Source organism: Musa acuminata, chromosome BXJ1-2 (genome assembly GCF_036884655.1).
Source record: "Musa acuminata AAA Group cultivar baxijiao chromosome BXJ1-2, Cavendish_Baxijiao_AAA, whole genome shotgun sequence".
NCBI classification, from domain to species: Eukaryota; Viridiplantae; Streptophyta; class Magnoliopsida; order Zingiberales; family Musaceae; genus Musa; species Musa acuminata.
The window spans coordinates 23,151,754-23,167,437 of NC_088328.1; the positions used below are offsets into that span (position 1 = coordinate 23,151,754).

Sequence of the window (15,684 nt, forward strand, 5' to 3'; positions counted from 1 at the left end):
CACACTGATGATTCTTTCACAGACAAGGAGATAATGGTTTTAGTTGTCAACAATATATTCAGTGTGGCATTCATACCATGCAAAATAGTAATTGTCAAACAAGCACTTTGTTCTGAATTATTTAGTTAAAATTCAGATCAATGACTCTTCCATAAACAAGCAAACATAATTAGGTCTTCAAATGCTTCTAGTTTGACAAATATTATTCATTGTTATTTGATTTGGATCATGACATAACAAATCAATTCTCCAACTGAAGTACCCCAGAGGAGTCTCAGGGCAATGATGGTTCAGCTCAAACCTGTGAAGCAGTAGTGAGAAGGCAAATATGGAGTCAGACTGGAATACCATGGACAAAAATGAAGTCAAAGGCACAGTTGCACAAGGTATACTCTCATTGCAGGAGACTGTTGTGAGTGGACTTGACTTGGTTGAGTTTGGAGCACCCATTTATATTTTTGAGGAAAAGCATAAAATAGACATAGCTATCATTTATTTCAAAAGAGTTGAAATGATACTGATGAACACCCACACATTCTGATCATGGTGATCATCCACAATCATCTTTTTAGTGTATGTCAATCTTGTCTATCACACATGTCTGCAATGATGATGGACAATGTTCTTGAATATGGAATCATATAATCTATCCATTGATGTAAAAAGATTGGCTAGTCGTGTGCTACCAAAATACTTGGACATCAAGTGAGGGGACTCTCTCGACTCTTACCTTTCCCTTGTTCCCTCCACTCCATACACAAGATAGATAGTACTGGGAAGCTTAAACAACTTGAAAGTAAATTTCTCTCACAAGTCTTAAATTTTGGCAGGTCTTGGGATCATAGCATGTGTTCTTTTATCTGTTTCTATGCACATCCTGCATGACCATCTGCTTTGTTTGTTCAATAGGTTGCACTGCCTTTATTTGGTCTTGCAGAATCAAATCCCCCACAAATTGCACTGTCACCTGGCTTTTCTGTCAAGAATTGCTACAAACCTCAATGCAGCAGCAGAGTTGATGAAATTGATGTCACTTATGTTCCACACCTTTAACTGTTCAGATAATATATATGTTGCTGGCACCAAGAGAAAGTGATTGCCCCTCCTGTGATTACAAGAAGATTTAAAGTTCTCCTCAGCATGGACATATGGCATAGTCAATCTTGATATAGTGTCAGAATCCACTATGAGACAGAAATATGCCCATCACAGGTCAAAACTGAACCCATATATGTCTTTGCTGACACTATATCAAGATTGGTTTAACTCCATCCATCCATCCTCACTCATCATCCGTCATCCTTAAGTCTTCAAGTGCCCCCATGGTTGATTTCCCTTCCATTAACAATTGCATTATAACCTAAACATAGTGGAAACCTGATGCAGTGCACAACAGAGGTAGGGCAGTTTCTGAAAGCAACAGGAAGCTCATGGAGCTGAAGCTGCTGCACCCACTTTTGGGCAATGAGCACTTCCTCTTCATCATCCTTCTGGTTTAACAGAGTGGCACGACCTGGTCTAAGTCTCAGCATTCAGATGAAGTCAAATTTCCACTGGTAAAAAGTTGTGTTCTCTTACTATTTGGATTACTACTATAGCTAACAAACATGCTTTGTTTTCTGCCATAGGCACAAGACATGTGAACTCCTCATCATCAAAGGAAACAAAATTCAAACAAGTTGTTTGAATAAAAGGTTGCTTTTTATGCTGCATACTATTCTTATTTTTATTAAGATCACAATGATAAAATTCAAACAAGTTCTGTTTTTTAATTAATATCATAATGACAAGAAAACCAATATCAAGTGCATTTCTAAGATTCATGGAAAAAGAAAATTATAAATCCACTTTAATTTCTGCCAAAGGTCCCTCTATCAGAATAATAATAAGAAAATTAGAACAAGACCGTGGCAATTTGGTGAGGACCAAATGGCAGTGTAAAGTAGGAAATTAGTGTCACCGGCCCCACCTCTGGTCAACAGGCTATTTGACCGCGCCGCAGGCCTTAAGTTCAATATAATCACCAAAATTACAGTCTTGTACCAGTGAAGAGTTATGGTATTTCGTGATTGACAAGGGTATATTTGTCCTATTGGGTCCATAAAAGCCCACCCTTCCTCCCGTGATCCCCCGTGCACAAGTGGTTCCTCCCCGGTCGTTCCCTCGATCTCATCACCTTGTTCCCGCGTGGCAATAGGTCACTACGGTGAGAGGAGATCTGCAGTTCTTCTGAGAAATCGCGTTCTTGATCGGGCTCTTCCGTCGTAAGTATGCATATTCGAAGCTTTTATTTATTTATTTTGGATTCTCGAGTCAGCAGTTATTCGAATGATTTGATGCTCAGGATCGTGTCTTTTATCTCGTTTTTGGGATATCTTCAGCTTTCTTGGTTGATTTCTCAAGATCTTTGAAATCTCCCCTGAGTTTGCGGATTTGTTTTTCCTTTTTCGTTATCTAACGAAATCAATTGTAGGTGTTGCTTCAAATCGAAATCGGTTGCAGTTTTTTATGAGATATTAGTCACGAATTATTTTGTTCTCTTGTGGCTGTCGATAAAACTCCATTCACTAGAACCTGCTTGATCCCGTTTTCGAAACCAATCTTCTGCTCTCATTTGCTTGGTATTATTGGTTATTCTTTTGGGGAAAATTTTGGTTGATTTCAAAACAATTGTATTACAAAATTTTTTTCTTCTCAGTTTCTAGTATACTCCATGATGATGAAGTGTGAAACCTTACCTTTTCTTGGAGCTCTGCATTTATCTTCCACTAATGAGAGGGGGTGGTGTTGCAGGATTCTCAAGCCACCGAAGGAAGTGTGAAATTGAAGTTCTTGTAGTTAAAGATTCAGAACAGTATGCGGCGGTTGAGTCTTTCGGTTGATGTCTACCGGAAAGTGATCTCCTTGAACCTGTATTGTCGGGTTCTTGTGTGACTAGTTCTCTCTGTAATAAGTTCTCTCCTCCTACTTTCATCCACCCTTTGCTTAGTCACAGCTGATACACTGAAGGCTTCTATTCAGGGTATATTTCTTCTTTGTCTTGCCTCCTAGATTCAGTCATCTTGCTGGCCTTCTCTGAAGACTATTTGTCTTCCTTTCCACTTTTGATTTCCTGGACTTCATCGAGTTTCCGGTGAATTGGCTTGATTTTGGAACAAAACACAGTAGTAATGGTGTGCCAAGCAGTGACAAGCACGAGATTCCGAGCTTTGAAACATGAAAATGGGATTGCAGGTAGCACCACCATAACTGTTAGGGTCATTGCTTGTTTCCGACCATTGCAGGATTGCCAGGTAAGAAACAAAGAAGAGACTCAAAAAGTGTTTCTGTAAAATTTTTAAATGACTTCAGGCTTTCTATATTTTCATTATCCGCTAACAACCTATTGTGTAACAGGTTGAATACTTCCGTCATCTCCTGAAGCCCATTACGTAGATTAGTTTCTCTTCTGTGATTCATCTTCAACAAAATTGGGAATTTCACCTTTTCTTTTTGTAGTTCTTGTTGTGTAAATATTATCTGACAGTTGAGAATTGGCTGTGGTAAGCAAGTTGATTCTGCTACATTTTGTCTGATCAACTCATGGATTGATATTAATCAACTATTACTTGCTTTCAGGTGATTAAATTGGACTTTGTTCTGATGGAGAGGGATTTTGTTCCTCAAATCCATTTGCAGCATTCACCACAGAGCCTTATTAACTTGAATGATTCCAATAACATTCAGCAGCCTGTCATGCGGTCTCAGAACACAAATCTGATGTTGTTTCCTACATATACTAATCCACATGGTTGTATTTTCTCAATGAGTAGAACAACAGCCTTACCTCGTGTCCATCATAACAAATGTTTTCAACAGAGATCAGCTTTGATTTCACCTCCATTCCCATCTCATAAGCCTTCAGATGTTGATGGATCAGAGAAAAGACTTTTGGTCTTTGATCGGTCAAGGGATGGAACAATCTTCATGTTCAGCTTATCAGGCATCCCTTTTCCATGCTTTAATTCCATGAACGCAGGGTTTGGTCTGCAGGGCAGCACTGAAACAGTTTCTGATGGGCATGAAGGTGAAGTGATGCATGAAGACCCAGAGGAAATCGATGCACTATTGTACTCAGATTCTGACGACGATCATGATGATGAAGAAGCCAACACATGCCATTCCCCAGTTGGGGCAATGGAGAAGAGTTCATCTGAGGTAACTAGTTCGATGCATCTAGCAAAGAGGAGGAGAGTTGATGTGGATGAATTTGATTCATCACTTATGGACACTGCTAGCTCGGCAGCCTTTCACCTCCCTGACATCCCCATAGATCATAGTAACAAAAGGGAAGATGGTGTCGCCGAGTCAAGCTCCGTGAAAGGAGGGGATCATGATAAGAATACAGGTGACAAGCGGCTCAAAAAGGCAAGAATTCGAGAAACAGTTGGCATACTGAGAAGGATCATTCCTGGTGGGAAGGGGAAGGATGCAGCAACCATCCTTGATGAAGCCATTCTCTATCTCAAGTCGCTTGAGCTAAAGGCCAAATCTTTGGATGTTACTCGTCAATAGCTACTCAATTTCCATATATATAAAGTATTAGAGAGTTCTGTTTGCAGCAGTGACAATTTTGTGAGCTGCCTTTCCCTAAGGTGTTGGTAAAGGAATAAAGGAAGTAGCAAGCGGGCTCTCTCCACACACAACCAGTGACTGAAGGTGCGGATTAGTATCCTGGAGTCACAGCTGTGGTCGTTTTTTGAGCTTTGATGGTGGGGAAAGGTGGGATATGATTGGTCAATAAAGAGCAGTGGCTATCCTGTAGTATACGTGAGTTTGTCTGAAGGAGAGAGGATTGCAAATTGATGCAAAGGTGGTCACTGGGCAGCTTCTTTTGACCGAAAGGGACATGGGTTTCTGAAGAGAGAGGCAGGTTTTGACAAGCCTGTTACACTGGATGATGATTGCTAGTTTCTTTGTTGGTTGTTTTCTTTGGAAATGAGATTAGCAGTGTGGAGAAAAATGAAATCTGGCTACACTGTGTAACTTTAGTTATTTCCTGGAGACTGGCTAGAAAGGATGTATCTTTATTGACATGGAGAGTACGGAGGGGCAAGTTTCTTCATCAGTAGCTTTTTAGAAGGTCATGCTTAAATATTTTGAAGATAGGACCTCCTTAAGCTTGATAATAGGATGAGGCTGTAGCCCATTGCTTGTTTCTCTTCTCACGAGTGGTAGTTTCTTTCTTCTCGGATTTCCTGCTTCAGATTTGGTATGGTTGTCAGAGGACAAAGTTTCTGGATGCTTGTTCACTTCAGATCATGTGTGTGCTGTGAAGCTTTCGACAGTTGCTGCTTGCTCATTCTCATCAATGAGCCTGGATATCATGGACCCATGAACCTTTGTATCGAGATTGCAAGTATTCATGCCCTCTTTTGCCGTCGCGTTCTGGCTTAAGGAGGTTGAATAGTCATCGGTTGAGCTTTTGTGACACAAGATCGATGCATGTGATCCGTCTCTATTGCTTAACCCCTGGATGTCATAAATGTGTTGGCCTTCAAGTGTACCAATCAAGCAATCAGTGTGGAGGCTTGTGGAATTACTTGTATTGAATATATCATCAGAAAAGAGTATGTTTTATTTGAATATATCATCAGAAAAGAGTGGAGCACTCTCTATTGTATTAAATTTCGAAATATGATCTGATCTTTGTGGATGGGCATGGATCTGATTCTCTCTCTTTCTTGGCACTTCTTAATTTGATTCTAATCTTCCTCATCTTGCACCTGTTGTTTCAGCTGTTCTGTTTGATTGAGTATATACTTGAATTGACCGAGCTGCTCTGTGCCAACTTTCAAAGAATCTTTCTTCTTCTGAGACAAAAGGACTATTGTTCTCAAGGTTCTCTCCTGTTGGGCTCCGAGATCAACAGAAACAGCACCGTGGAAATATTCGATGGCTTCAGAAAAAACTTGATGTTGAGAACTGACAACAAAAGTATTCACTCTGTTCTTGACCTGATTGCTGCACCAACCGCCCTTGGAGACTGCTTGGATTAGCTCTCATCTCTTCTTGCACTCCTCGTTTGAAGCAAGCAAACTGCACGAAGCTTCCTTCGGAAACCTTTTATTTTGTTTCTCATCACCAACATAATCACCACCCACTTCACTGTGTTATGGCTTTCTAATAAGATTATTCTTTTAGATCTCTCAATCTATCTTAACCTTGTAAGATGCAACCTCAGAGTCTGCGGCTTATCTCTCAGTCCGAGATATTTTTGACTTTTGGTTCCAAGCGAATAGATTATGGTGCAAGGAAGAAACACGAAGGTGAGGATGTGATGAGTGAGGCCTGGTCAGCAAGAAAGACATGAGAACTACTCCATGGTCCTTGCAGCCTACGCACTCCATCCACAAAGACCTGATCTTTCATCAGTTGACTTTGCGATCGGTATACCGACGATGGCATGGCTTCCAGCAAAGTCAACAAGAAACTCATCAGAACCATTCCAAAGTCTACGCTTTCTTCCACAAAGGATAGTATTACTATTGACTTAGTGATCAGTCTATGCCATGGGTTTCAGCAATGGCTTGTCAGTCCACCAAGCCCTCTTAGTCTGACTCGCACAGCAGCCTATTAGTCTTTTTGCTATGCTTCTCGTGCAAACTGCCCATCAAGTTGCCCACATTTTCCCACCTCTTGAAGGCCCCATGAACCATTGCCTAACCCCATCCATCGCTTTCCTTCTCTTTTCCGCTCAACATCCTTCCAAAACTGCCTGTCTTTCCTCTCCTCCTCCCCATCCATCTCTCTCTCTCTCTCTCTCTCGCCAGTGAACGGAAAGGAAGAGAGCGGCGATCAGATCAGATTCCGAGCCTTTTCTTCTCCTTCGGTGGGTGGGATGGGGAGCAAAGGAGGAGTCGCGCCACCACCCTCGGTGGTCTGTTGCATGTGCGGCGATCACGGGTTGGCGCAGGAGCTCTTCCGGTGCAAGGTCTGCCTTGTCCGGTGTCAGCACAAGTAGGTCATCCTCCCCTTCTCATCTCTCGCTCGTGCTGTAGTGTTATCCCGACTTGTTTATGCATCTGTAACCACAGAAAAGGGATCCCCATACAGACTGTGTTCATCATATCTATGGTACCCCCATCAGTCTGGTTTTGCCTTTATGCCCTCTTCGTATATATGTGAATTTAAAGCCATTCAGAACCATCTGCATATCAAATCGAACTCATGAACGGTGGTGAATCTTATTCCCTTCAATCTATGCCTTGTCTTTCTTTCTTCTTTAGGGAAACACTAGTTATTCCACCAAGTTGTTATCTCATCAATCCATCATCAGATCCCGTCAAGATAAAGAAACAATTCCAACTCTTATGTCCAACAATGGTTGTTCCCATGTTTATGGTGCCTGCTCAGGAACTGATCTCTCTCTCTCGATATATTCAATGAAAACCATCTGTTCATCCGATTCATTCGATCCATCAAGCATATATGATAGGTAAATCCACTGAGAGGCATTCCCACAAGCTTGATCTCGATCAATATTTTTCTCCATTCCTTGCATCCACTGAACATTTATTAGTTTGCAGTTTCTGTTATGACTACGTACCATAACATCGGATATTAACTTTCCCATCAAACATAGGACAAGCATCGGTACAAGGAACTTCAATTACAATGAATGGAGTGGGTGAGGCACAGTATCCCCATGCACGGCTAATCCGTAACGTTTTGGTCAGGTATTGCAGCGATCTCTACCCAAAAGCCCAATCCTACGGAGCATGCAATTGGTGCCTGAGGGAGGAAGGAGCCAAATCTCTTGCAAAAGAAGCCGTCAAGGATCCCAACACCTCAGTCTCTTCTTCCACCAACATTGATGTCGGCAACGGCAGCAGTGGGTCAGGAGGAGTCGAGCTTCATCATCGAGTCTTCTCATCGCAGCTCCACAAGCCTATCAAGAGACCCAAGCTGTTGAACCGATCTGCTTCGGATGTCACCGACCGGAGTCGATCCGGAGAGCTCTCTCCGGGCTCTCGTAGGGCAAGGCAGGCCTTCAGGGGAAAGGTAAGAAGGTATAAACTCTTAGAGGAGTTCTCTAGCTAACAAGTCCTTTCCCTGTACATCGACCCATGGCATGTGCCATGTCTTCCCTAAATAATGTTACACGAGCCCAGTTACAAGGTGAGGAATTAATGTATCTTTTCCTCCTCCTTCTAACATATATATATATATATATATATATATATATATATATATATATATATATATATAGAGAGAGAGAGAGAGAGAGAGAGAGAGAGAGAGAGGAGGTGTGTAATGTTGGTTCCAGTGCTGCTCGTGTTTTATGGACACTTTAGGTGCTGTATGATGAAGATAAATATAGCATGTACGACCTCCAAGCTCATTAATAAGGTCTGCTTGATCAAATCCTAGTTGAATGCTCAGTGAACCCAACTGAAGATTAGTGACAGATAACTTAATCTTCCTTGAGAAGAATATATGGCAACCCTAATGTGGTAAAGCTTACTGTTTTCCTACCACTCACGCTTCATTCACATCATGATGACGGTTGCACTCTGATGATGAGTCACATTCTGCATGTCCTTCAGTCAATTTTGTTGTCTGAAATTTTGCTGCAACAGCAAGCAAACTCGCCAGAGAGAGAGACTGAAAGCTCATGGAACTCCACAATCATGCTCATATTTAAGGTCTAATCACGGAGACAAGCCTCGCACTTGACATGGAATATTAGGCTGTGTTGATTGCTGTCATATGTCACCGGAGCATGACATGATTGATGGAAGCATCGCAAACAGCTCATGAACAGAAACGAGGTGGCCATCCATGCATGGGAGAACTGTAGAAGCGTACCCAGCCATGACTTTTTTTTTGCATCGACGAGGAGGAAGAAGGGAAGGGAGACGACAGGCGCAGCCCCACACCAGCACACATGCAATGGCCGAGGATACTGTGGCCAATGATGATGCGCCCGAGCACAGACCGACGACTCCTGTTGATGACTCGAAAGGAAATGAAAAGGAAGGTGGAGGGCCGCCTGGGTTTGGTGCGATGATGACATCTCAATTGTAGCGGCTGCGTTCGACCCAGCCGTGTGTGTGTGTGTGTGGGACACATGATGCGTTGTGGGGCAGCGTGTGTTAGGTGGATAACAATGAATGGAGTCTTCCACGCTGATGGCTGATAAATATGCACCGCCGGAGAAGTTTCCACGGAAGAGGGAGATATGTTTTGGGTGGCGGTGGTTGGTGAAGTCAGAAGATCCGTGGTAGATGAGACTTGTGGATGGTAGCAATATTGGAGAGAGAGAGAGAGAGAGAGAGAGAGAGAGAGAGAGAGAGAGAGAGAGTGAGAGAGATGACCAGCATGAATCGGAGACAAGCCATGGTAGAGAAATAGCTAAGAAATAGTAGGGAGTGGAGAGGACAGAAATGAAATGAAGATAATAAGGTATAATAAATACCATCATCCATATAATTTCTATGAGAAGAATAAGATTTTTTTTTTTTTAGAGAAACTTAACTTGTATTCAAATCAATCATTGTGTGTATATATATATGGTTTGGAATAACTCTCCAAGTAATTTTTTTAAAAATAAAATAAAATAAATAAATAGTTGATGAAAAAACTTATAGGGTAATTATAAGTTACATAGGAATTCATAATGGTGTTTATAGGAAAAAATCAACATGCCTTTCTCGATAATAAATATCTCAAAATAAAAATTATGATTGATAGAGAATATTCTAACATCAATCCTAGGTCATATGTTGGCAATCGACATGGAATATGACCCGATATTTATCTGATATGGAAGGAAGCTGACTTGACAGGTGGCACCTCTCTAGTTGGTTCTATGCTATACGGGATTGTACGAGTCGACATCATGCCACAGGAACTCTAACGAGTCGACCTACACCATAATAGATGTATGGGTCGGCCACCCACATGATCGCGTCGCGAGAGGTACTGATAGTCATTATCAATCTTTGTACCCCTCTAGGTCGTCTCTACAGGTATAAATATTGGTCCCCTATCCCGAGATGAGGGATAAACTTTTCATATATTTTCACTTACTAATTTAAGCATCGGAGAGATTAAGTTAGGAATCCTCCGAGGATATCGACCTATTGTGCAGAATCCCGACGTAGATCTAACATGACTCGATCCCACATCAGAGCCAACCGCCTGACTGAACCTCACTCTCTCAAGTCATGTCGACCCTGATGGGGATAAAAAGAGGAATAACCTTTTTATAGGAACAAATACTAGAAGACCAAAATACGTAGCGGAATAAAATGGAAACACAATCAAACAGAACACCAAGATATACGTGGAAAACCCCTTCAATGTGAAGGGTAAAAACCACGGGGCAAACTAGAGATAATCCACTATGAGAATAATGAATATACAAATCTCAATCTCTTGCCCAAAACCCTAGCAACAACCACAAGAGAATAACTGGGATACAAGGATCACGTCACTGCCTACAATATCTAAAACCTCCCCAAGTAATCACAGCAAGAGTCTACTGTAGATTTGATCTAACCTGAGATGAGAACACTGCTAGATGATTGTGAACAGTCTCTCTGCGTTGTCCTTGTCTTCTTCCCTTTCTTTCTCTTCCTTTTCTGCCTTGATCTCCTTCTTCTCTTTGGAATCCCGTGGCCTCAAAGATCTGCCTCGTTGCTGCCTTTTTATAGCCTTAATCTGCCTCTAAAACGCAGCCACCACACCCCCTAATCTTAAAATTAGGGTTAGGTTAAGAGAGGGTGTGGGCTGTGGGCTGATAAAGCCCACATGGGCTGAATATGGGCCATCAGCCCAACAACCTTCCTCTTCAGCCCATAAGGGAGGTTGTCCCATGACTCCTCAATGTGAAGCCATGCCGACCAACTGTCGGCATATCTCCTGTCTTTCTTTTGGTAAGGTCTTCGTTAACATGTCTGCTCCGTTGTCATCTGTATGAATTTTCTGAAGCTGCAACTGCTTCTCTTCAAATACATTTCGAATCCAGTGGTATCTGACATCTATATGCTTTGACTTGGAATGAAACATTGGGTTCTTACACAAATGGATGGCACTCTGGCTGTCACAATGCACCACATAATTTTCCTGTTTCAGCCTCAATTCTTGTAAGAATTCTTTCATCCATAACATTTCTTTGCATACCTCTGTAGCAGCAATATATTCTGCTTCTGTGGTGGAGAGAGCAATACACCTTTGTAACCTGGATTGCCATGACACAGCTCCCCCTGCAAAAGTAAGTACATAACCTGAAGTAGACTTCCTCGTATCTATATCTCTGGCCATATCTGCATCTGTGTAACCTGTCAACACAGGTGGTCCACCCCCAAAGCTTAAACAAACCTTAGAGCTCCCTCTGAGATATCTAAAAATCCACTTCACCGCTGCCCAGTGCTCTTTGCCTGGATTTGCAAGAAATCTGCTAGTAACACCCACTACATATGCGATGTCTGGCCTCGTACACACCATTGCATACATTAAACTTCCAACTGCTGAAGCATAAGGAACCTTTTGCATTTTCTCTTTCTCCTCATCACTTGACGGACTCTGTTCTGAGCACAACTTGAAGTGACCTGCAAGAGGAGAACCAACTGGCTTAGCATTGCTCATACTGAATCTTTCCAATACCTTCTCGATTTATTTCTCCTGTGACAACCAAATCTTCTTGTTTTTCCTGTCACGAGAAATCTGCATGCCTAGTATTTGCTTTGCTGGCCCCATGTCCTTCATTGCAAAAGACTCACTCATTTCCTTCTTCAACCTGTCAATTTTAGACATATCTTTCCCAAGAATAAGCATGTCATCAACATAAAGTAAGAGAATAATAAAATCCTCACCAAACCATTTGATGTACACACAATGATCTGAAGCCGTTCTTTTGTATCCATTTTCTGTCATAAATGAATCAAACTTTCTGTACCACTGTCTTGGAGCTTGCTTTAGCCCATACAAGCTCTTCTTCAACTTGCAGACAAAATTATCTTTACCTTTGACTTTGAAGCCTTCTGGTTGCTCCATATAAATTTCCTCCTCCAAATCACCATGAAGGAAAGCTGTCTTCACATCTAACTGCTCAACCTCCAAGTCCTGGCTAGCAGCAATACCAAGAGCAACACGAATAGAAGACATTTTAACAACAGGAGAAAATATCTCTTCAAAGTCAATACCTTTCTTTTGACCAAAGCCTTTCACAACCAATCTAGCTTTGTACTTTGGTTGAGAACAATATTCTTGAGTCTTCAACCTAAAAACCCACTTGTTCTTCAAGGCCTTCATTCCATTTGGTAGCAGCACCAAATCATAAGTGTGGTTCTTCTGAAGAGCATCCATCTCTTCCTGCATAGCAGCTAACCACTTCTCTTTCTGCTCACTCTCAACTGCTTCCTGGTAACTCTCTGGTTCACCTGCATCAGTAAGCATCACATACTCATCTATAGAGTATCTTCTGGAAGGTTGACGTTGTCTAGAAGATCTTCTCAACTGAGGTTCTGCGGGAACTTGCTCTCCTACTTCTTCTTGCTCAACATGTCCTACAGGTAGATCAATATCATGTTCTACACCATCTTCCTGCATATCTCCCCCATCACCCTGATATACTGGAGGAGTAACTGGGTCACAATCTGCTAATCCTTCTGCAGAAGTCTTGGCTGGTGCCTTCTTCTTCAAATCCTCAAAGGTTTGATCCTCAAAGAAGATCACATCTCTGCTCCTGAACACCTTCTGCTTTTCTGGATCCCAAAGCCTGTAACCAAACTGATCATGTGAGTAACCAAGAAAAATACATTCTTTAGACTTACCATCCAGCTTGGACCTCTCATTATCTGGAACATGTACAAATGCACGACAACCAAACACTTTCAAATGCCTGTAGGAAACATCTTTCCCTGACCATACATGCTCTGCAACATCACCATCTAGGGCTGTACATGGTGATAAGTTGATCACATCAACTGCAGTCCTCAAAGCCTCATCCCAAAACCTTTTGGGTAGCTTGGCCTGTGAAAGCATACATCTGATCTTTTCCATGATGGTGCGGTTCATCCTCTCTGCAATTGCATTATGCTGAGGTGTACCAGGAACTGTCATCTCATGTTGGATTCCATGTGACCTGCAATAGTCATTAAACAATCCTGTATACTCACCACCATTATCTGATCTTATGCATTTCAATTTCCTTTCTGTCTCCCTTTCAACCCTGGCATGAAACTCTTTAAAGACATTAATAACCTGATCTTTGGTCTTCAAAGCATAGGCCCAAACTTTCCTAGAAAAATCATCTATAAAAGTGACAAAATAAAGTGCACCACTTATACCAAGAACATCAACAAATCCACCAGGAGTTTTTGTCCTCAAAGGACCACATACATCTGTATAAACACGGTCTAAGGCATGCATTTTTCTAGACAAAGCAGCACTAGCAAATGAAACTCTATGTTGTTTACCAGCTAAACAATCAATACAAGGGTTCAGATGTATACCTCTGAGATCTGGAAATACCTCTCTCTTGGAAAGAGTTTGCAGCCCCTTCTCGCTCATGTGTCCCAATCGCCTATGCCACAACTCCATACTGAAGTCTTTCTCTGTAGCATTTAACTGCTCACCATAAGCTTTAGCCTGCAACCTGTACAAAGTATGACATTTCTTTCCATTAGCTATAACAAGAGAACCCTTACTGAGTTTCCATTGCCCTCTGTGAAATCTGCTTTCATAGTCTTCATCATCTAGTCTTCCAACTGAAATTAAATTCAGCCTCAAGTCAACCACATGTCTCACATCCTTAAGTACCAACTTGCAGCCAAGGTTGGTCTTTAAATGGATATCACCCATGCCAATGATGTCTGCTGTGCCATAGTTGCCCATCTTGACAACACCAAAGTTTTCAGACCTGTATGTAGCAAAAAACTCCCTCCGAGGTGTAGCATGATAAGAAGCACCTGTGTCAATCACCCACTCAAGATCCTGACACACACAAGAAAAAATATCATCAGAAGGAGACAAAATCAAATAATCACCACCCTGCATTGTAGCTGTAGTATTATCCTTTGATTCTGTAGACTCCACTTCTTTTCCCTTTTTCTTGTTCTTCTTAGGTTGCTTACATTGGTTCTTGTAATGTCCTTTCTCACCACAGTTATAGCAAACAATATCTTTTCTTGATCTTGACTTGCTCCTACCCATACGTGAACTGCTTCTGAACTTTGACCTTCCTCTGTTCTCTGAGATAAGTGACTGTGAATCATTCTGAGATGTTGCTGAACTCTTTCTTCTCAACTCCTCATTCAACAAACTGCTTGTTACTTGACTCATAGTGACAATACCATCTGGCGCAGAATTACTGAGGGAAACCACCAGTGTCTCCCAACTTTCTGGTAATGAACTGAGAAGTAACAATGCCTGCAACTCATCATCAAGAGACATTTTCATAGAGGATAACTGGTTAGTAATACTCTGCATTTCATTCAAATGCTCAGCAATAGAAGCACCTTCTCTATATTTTAGGTTCACAAGTTTTCTGATCAAAAAAGCTTTGTTGCCAGCTGTTTTTCTCTCATAGAGACTTTCCAATTTTTTTCAAAGAGAATATGCAGAAATTTCAGTAGAAACATGGTGAAAGACACTATCATCAAGCCACTGTCTAATAAACCCAATTGTTTTTCGATCTAACCTCTTCCACTCATCATTTGTCATAGTTGTAGGTTTTGCACTATCCCCCTGCAAAGGTCCATACAAATCTTTGCAATACAAGAGATCTTCCATTCTTGGTTTCCATATCATCCAATTATTTCCATTTAAACTAATCATGCGAGAAATATTACTGGCCTCCATGTTCAAATACAAAAATTAAATACCAAAACCCCGCTCTGATACCAGTTGATGGGGATAAAAAGAGGAATAACCTTTTTATAGGAACAAATACTAGAAGACCAAAATACGTAGCGGAATAAAATGGAAACACAATCAAACAGAACACCAAGATATACGTGGAAAACCCCTTCAATGTGAAGGGTAAAAACCACGGGGCAAACTAGAGATAATCCACTATGAGAATAATGAATATACAAATCTCAATCTCTTGCCCAAAACCCTAGCAACAACCACAAGAGAATAACTGGGATACAAGGATCACGTCACTGCCCACAATATCTAAAACCTCCCCAAGTAATCACAGCAAGAGTCTACTGTAGATTTGATCTAACCTGAGATGAGAACACTGCTAGATGATTGTGAACAGTCTCTCTGCGTTGTCCTTGTCTTCTTCCCTTTCTTTCTCTTCCTTTTCTGCCTTGATCTCCTTCTTCTCTTTGGAATCCCGTGGCCTCAAAGATCTGCCTCGTTGCTGTCTTTTTATAGCCTTAATCTGCCTCTAAAACGCAGCCACCACACCCCCTAATCTTAAAATTAGGGTTAGGTTAAGAGAGGGTGTGGGCTGTGGGCTGATAAAGCCCACATGGGCTGAATATGGGCCATCAGCCCAACAGACCCATACCACTACAACATAAAGGTGTATAACACGAATTCATCCAAAATCTAACAATCTCGAATGTCATGAATGATCAAAGATTAGAACCATACAAACAATATTATCTCTATAGATTAAGAAATCACATTCAATTGTTCAGTCTCTCTATCCCATGCATATAAAAATTGTTAGAACTAATG

At 41.5% G+C, this 15,684-nt stretch overlaps 2 protein-coding genes across 3 annotated transcripts; both read left to right on the top strand.

The window, feature by feature from the left end:
• Positions 1–1,811: 1,811 nt before the first annotated feature.
• Positions 1,812–5,718, top strand: LOC135599386 (transcription factor SAC51-like). 2 transcript variants are annotated; one of them, XM_065094078.1, is made up of 4 exons: positions 1,812–2,268; positions 2,794–3,293; positions 3,397–3,542; positions 3,619–5,718. In XM_065094078.1, exon 4 carries the CDS (start codon positions 3,643–3,645, stop codon positions 4,552–4,554), a length of 912 nt encoding a protein of 303 aa, XP_064950150.1. In that variant the 5' UTR covers positions 1,812–2,268; positions 2,794–3,293; positions 3,397–3,542; positions 3,619–3,642; the 3' UTR covers positions 4,555–5,718. The 2 variants fall into 2 exon arrangements, with proteins under 2 accessions (XP_064950150.1, XP_064950149.1); XM_065094077.1 differs by having other exon boundaries at positions 1,812–2,264.
• A 964-nt stretch (positions 5,719–6,682) lies between these two features.
• On the top strand, positions 6,683–8,248 carry LOC135599427 (uncharacterized). Its single transcript, XM_065094079.1, has 2 exons — positions 6,683–6,999; positions 7,719–8,248. Exons 1-2 carry the CDS (start codon positions 6,881–6,883, stop codon positions 8,080–8,082), a joined length of 483 nt encoding a protein of 160 aa, XP_064950151.1. The 5' UTR covers positions 6,683–6,880; the 3' UTR covers positions 8,083–8,248.
• Positions 8,249–15,684: the final 7,436 nt, after the last annotated feature.